At 68.0% G+C, this 5,234-nt stretch overlaps 1 protein-coding gene across 1 annotated transcript in view; it reads right to left on the bottom strand.

Annotated features, from left to right (window-relative positions):
* Positions 1-3,903, bottom strand: part of UCK1 (uridine-cytidine kinase 1) — a 7,451-nt gene extending 3,548 nt beyond the window's left edge. Inside the window, exons 1-3 of the mRNA XM_004677239.2 lie at positions 3,232-3,903; positions 2,756-2,852; positions 2,433-2,650 (exon numbers count right to left, since the gene is read on the bottom strand). Of these exons, the coding sequence (XP_004677296.2) occupies positions 2,433-2,650; positions 2,756-2,852; positions 3,232-3,903 (987 nt within the window). The remainder of the gene's footprint in view (positions 1-2,432; positions 2,651-2,755; positions 2,853-3,231) is intronic.
* Positions 3,904-5,234: the final 1,331 nt, after the last annotated feature.

The raw sequence follows: 5,234 nt of genomic DNA, 5'->3' as shown, positions 1-5,234 counted from the left end.
CGGCGCCCCGCGCCCAGTGCCCCGGGCCGTGAGTACCCGCGGCCCAGGGTGGTGCCGAGAAGCTGCGCCTGGGACTGCAGAGTGTTGGCCCGTCTCGGGAGCCGCTGCGGGCGGCTTCTGCCGAGCAGGGGCCAGGGGGCCTCGGGCCGCCGAAACCGTGAGCCTGGGGCGCTGCCCGAGAGGGCCACCCCTAAGCCGGACAGCCAGCCTCAGAGCTCGCTCTGTTGGGGGGACAGCCCCAGGCTTGCCTCTGCCCCCACTGTTGAGTGAGCCCTGCCAGGTGCAGTGGGTGGGCGTCGGGCGGGGCAGAGTTGGGTGGCCGGGCAGGGCCCCTTCCTTACTCACCCGCCTGGGGGGCTGACACCAGGCGACACCCGACTCTCGCGGCCTCCTGGGGAGGCCAGGGCAGGTGCAAGGCAGGCCCCTGCCATGGGCCTCTATCAGGGTCTGGGTGGGGTGTTTGGAGTTCCAGGCTAGGGCCTGATTGGCCAATTCAGATTAGAGCAGGGTTGGGTTGAGCCCCACAGGGCCCTTATCGGAGGGGTGCACCTGGGGGAGGGGCCCTGGCAGGCTGGGACACTGAGCACTGGGGCAGCGTCTGGGGGTGCTCCATGGTGCTGGCTCAGACCCCCAGGGCCAGCTGGAGGAGGGCTCAGGGGGCCGGAGCAGCCGGCTGGCACCCAGGGCTGGGTGTGGGGAGCAGGAGCTGGCTCTGTAACCCTCACCCGCTTTCAGGGGGCCAGTGACACTTGTTTCCTGACTTTTCCTTCATGCTCTGGCATTCGGGGGTCTCCCAGGGCTTTAGTGTCGGCTACCCACCCAGCCCAAACCAGCCGCTTCCGACGGAGCCCCAGCACCCACCCTTGCCAAGCTGCCTTCCAGCACCCGGTGCCCAAAGCAGCACCACCCCTCCTCGGCAGGCGGGCCAGGCGGCCTCACCTGGCTTCTCAGTGACAGTCCCCCCAAAAGCACCTAGCAGGCAGAAGCAGCACGGGCAGACACCCGTTGGATGTTTGTCCAGAGAGAAGCTGTGGCAGCGGGTGCTGGCCTGGCGGCTGATTCTACCCGGCATGGGGGCGCCCCTGGTTGCTGGAGGAGCCGTGGGGTGACCTGGGCTCACCTGGGCTCAGAACCGGGGTGCTGACCTCGCCCCCTCGTCCTGGCTTCACCTGGGCGTCTCCTGTCCTCACGCCCCAGCGCCTCAGCGTCACCGAGCACTGGGCACAGCTCCCAGGCGGGCGCGGCACTGGAGGGCAGGCCGGAGCTGAGGCCCAGGCCGCGGTGATGCCAGTCCCTGCTCACAGAAGCGCCAGCCTTGTTGCAGGAAACACCGGGCACGCACACACCCCACAGTGGCCCCGCATCCAGCGGGACCCGTGGTCCGATCGCTGGGGCCAGCACCACCTGTGGCCAGGCAGTGAGCGCGAGACGGCTGGTCACCTCGTCACGAGCTCCAGGGCCCCGACACCCAGCCCCGTGACGCAGGCACCACCCTCTCCCGGTTTCCTGGTGGGGGCCTGGCTCACCCCGGCCCTGGGCTGCAGGTGGACTCCATCCGAAGGCTGAGCTGGGCCTCCCTGCCGGCCTGGGGTCAGTCCCCGCTGTCACCACTGCAGCCTGAGGTCAGGCCCCGGCCAGGGAGTGACCACAGGGGGCAGCAGACCCTCCTGTTTCCCCACTGCCCCCCTCAGCAGTGGTTTTAGTGGATCCGCCTGTCCTGCTCCCCACTCTGTCTCTGGTGAGCCCCATCATCCCCTGCACCCCTGGCGTACACCCCAGTTCCATGCAAAAAGAAAAAAAATTTGAAAAAAATTGAGCTAGCAGAAGTCGGTATGGCCCCGGCGCATCCGGGCACTCCAGACACAGGCGATGCGGTCAGGCGGAGGGGCCCCCGGGGCCTCGGGGGAAGGAGGCGCCCAGCCTGTCTGAGCTGAGCGCGGTGCCCAGCGAGGGCCGGGACCGGCGCGCCTGTGGGGAGTGGGAGCCACGGCGGCAGCGGGACCTGGCGTGGCCTCCCTCTGCGGGGCCTGGAAGGCCCTTGCATGAAAAGGGCAGGCGCCGGGTCTTCGGGGGGCCGGCCCTCCTCGGGGTGGCCCCGGGCGAGGCCTCCGACTGGCGCCTCGACACTCAGCCCCAGGAGCTGCTGCGGGCAGGTGAGCGCAGTCGCTGGTGGGTTTTACCCCCGGCCACCCACGGGGGAAAGGGGGGGCACCGGGCCCCCGGGGCTCCCAGAGCTGCGCGGTGAGGGCCCACCAGTCCCCGGAGCGGTCATGGCGGGACCGGGTGTCCGCACGGCTGGCCAGTGTGCCCACCCTGTGGACGGCTGACCGGCACCAGAATCCAGGGCCCCTCTGGGAGCCACTTGTGACCGTCCGGCGCTGCCTCCCGTGGCTTCTGCTCCGTGGCCCAGGGTCCGGCGCCGTCCCTCCGGCCTGCTCCATCGACCTCCGGGCTGGGGCTGCCCCCAGCTGAGGCCTCTCGCTGCGGTGAGTGACCCGCTGCCGCGCTGCGGCCTCCTGGGCGGCCGGCGCCATCTTGGACGAGGGGCCTTCGGGGCTCCCAGACAGAGGCGACAGCAGGCGCTGCCCGGCCAGTGGACGCCCCGGCGCCCGAGCGGGGCCCCCTGCGAAGGCCACGCGCTCACAGCGAGCTGAAGGACAGGACGTCAGGGTTTTACAGGCAGGTGGACACGCGCTCGTCCTGCAGACCCTCGTCGCCCCGAGCGGGGCCCTCAGTGGCTTTTTTCTAGTCTGACGATTTCGTCGCTGGCTCGACCACGCAGCCTGCAGGGGCCGCGGTGGCTGCTGTCCACGGCCTTCCTGCCGCCGGGTGCCGGGTGCCGGCTCAGCCTCCTGGAGTGAATGGCAGGACCAGGTGCGAGGGGGGCCGCGGGGGAGACTCCCTGGCTCGAGGCGCCTGTGCCCACTGGCCTGCGGGTCAGGTCCTGTGCGTCCGCTGGGGCGTGGGCGTCGGCGGGGCGTGGCAGCCCCAAACCAGCCCTCGGCGTCCTCAGCTGTCTGCCCCGGGGCTTGCCTCCCGGCGATGTGTGGGGACCCTCTCGGAGCCTGTTGGTGTCCCGAGAGCCTGCTCGCAGCTCGCTGAGGACTCGGGAGAGGCAGTTCCTCAGGTTTTTCTCTCCTGCGTCACCCGTTTCCTCGTCGTTGCTTTTCCCGTTTGCTTGTTCGTGGGCCCTGTCCGTGAGGGCCACGGAGCGGCGTGGGCGGCCCTTGCCTCCCTGCCGAAGCGCTCCGCGTGGGGCCGCGGGTGAGCTTCGCTGGGTGCGTCCCCGAGGACGCCCCCCTGGTTCTGGATGTCCAGTTTGCCGGGGACCCCAGAGGCTGACTCCTGGTCCACCGCCTGGGGCCCGGGGGTGGGGGGCCGCTCCCCGCTTTCTGTGAAGCCACCCAGCCGCTGCTTAACTGAGACCAGCTTGTTTCCAGGGGGGACTTTTATCACCGACCTTGGGCTTTCCCTGCGGCCCTGAGTCACCAGCTCTGTGCCCACACAGGGCCCGTGCTGGGGCCCCCGCGCTCCGGCTCTGCCCCCCCCCGAAGCCCGCGCCCCGCCTTCCGCTCTCTGGCTGCCCACCGGCGGCGCACGCCCACCCGCGGGCGTGCCGGAGCCCACCTCGGGCTCAGCCTGCGGGGCTCGGCCTGTCTGCTGGCCTGTGGCTTCCGGCGCACTCGCGGGGGCCCAGGAAAAGGGGAGCTTCCAGGTTCCCTGCCCCGCCGGGAGGGTGCAGCTGAGCCCAGAAGAGAGGGGTCCGGAGAGGAGACAGGAAGGGAGCAGGATGGGGCCCGAGGGAGGCCCGAGGGCCCGGGGCAGGGACGTGAACACGGGCTCGGCCCTGTGCCGGGTGACGCAGACGCGGGCGAGAGGCCGTGGGAGGTGACCGTGGCTCATCTTGGTTTAGATTTGGCTCTGTCCTCCCAGACTGGTCTGGCCGTTGCTGGCCTTGCCGATGGGTCCTGCCAGAAGGGGTTTCAGACAGGGTCGGGCTTTCAGGCCTCGCTCCGGGCCGGTCCCGTTCGGGTGGACTTTCACCCCCGAGGGGACAGGCCACTTTGGGTGCTTGATTCAGAAACGACGTTCGCCGTCTTTTCTGTATTGCACACCGACTGTTAAAGTTCCTTTCCACCAAAGCTCTTTTGTCTTGATGCGGCAATGGCAGAACCCCGTGAGAGCAGGCAGGTTTGGGGTTTAGGGGTGCCCCTCTCCCCCTGCCCTGTAGCAACACCAGACACTTGACTTTTGCTTTGGATAAATCCAAACTCTTGGAACCGTGTTTTTTTTTTTTTTTTTTTTTTTTAAGATTTATTTGTGCATACAGAACTGGGGTACAGGCCAGAGATGCAGAGGGTGAGAGGATTCACCAGAGACAGAGTGGGGAGCAGAACAGGCAGAGCGACGAAGTACACTGCTGAGGGGAGCAGCGGGCGGGTCAGGAGAGGTCTGCCGCGCCCTGTGGTCACCTCCGGGGCAGGCGGGGATCGAACTCATGCGGAAGCGGCTTTGGCTTCTCAGTGCTGTGCTGTAACCCGCTGCGCCACCAGGGAGGGCCAGAACCGTGTTTTTTAATGCCAGGGTTTCTTTTTCTAAAGATTATTTACTTATGAATATAAGAATGAGGGCGTAGTGCAGGCCAGAGGTCTGGGGGGGCCGGTGAGAGGACTCACCAGAGGCAGAGTGGGGAGCAGAGAGGTGGATCCCCTGAAACACCGCAGAGGGTTGTGCACAGCAGGGAGACAGAATCTGCTGTGCCCTGGGGTCACTCCCTGGCCCAGCATGGAACTCCGGCCACTTGGCCTCCCAGCTGGGACCCACCCCTGGCCCCAGGGCGGCCCCCAGGTGTTTTCTCTGGTTGAAGTGTTTGGCTCACATCTGTCAGTGTTTGGAAGGCCAGGGTCACCCCCAGGCGGGGTGCCTCTGCTCACCATGGCCAGCACGGCCCCTCCCTGCTCACCCGCCCCATGTCAGCCTTCAGAGTAGGGGCTTCAGGCCCAGTGGGAAGGCTGATTTTGAGCCCCAACCCAGGGGAGAATCAGGCCTGTGGTCACAGTGCAGGAGGGGGTCGGCAGCAGTGTCCAGACCGCAGGAAGCAGTGCCCTGCCCCCACCTGCGCCCGTGAGCCGCTCTGCTACCCCACCCGTTAGGACTGGCATGGCCCGGGCCGAGGAGGGCACCCCACCCATTAGGACTGGCATGGCCCGGGCCGAGGAGGGCACCCCACCCGT

The sequence above is a fragment of the Condylura cristata genome, unplaced genomic scaffold (genome assembly GCF_000260355.1).
Source record: "Condylura cristata isolate star-nosed mole 26May11 unplaced genomic scaffold, ConCri1.0 scaffold00006, whole genome shotgun sequence".
Taxonomy (NCBI): Eukaryota; Metazoa; Chordata; class Mammalia; order Eulipotyphla; family Talpidae; genus Condylura; species Condylura cristata.
Note: the sequence above shows the minus strand (reverse complement) of the source record. Positions and strands in the feature narration are given on the sequence as shown.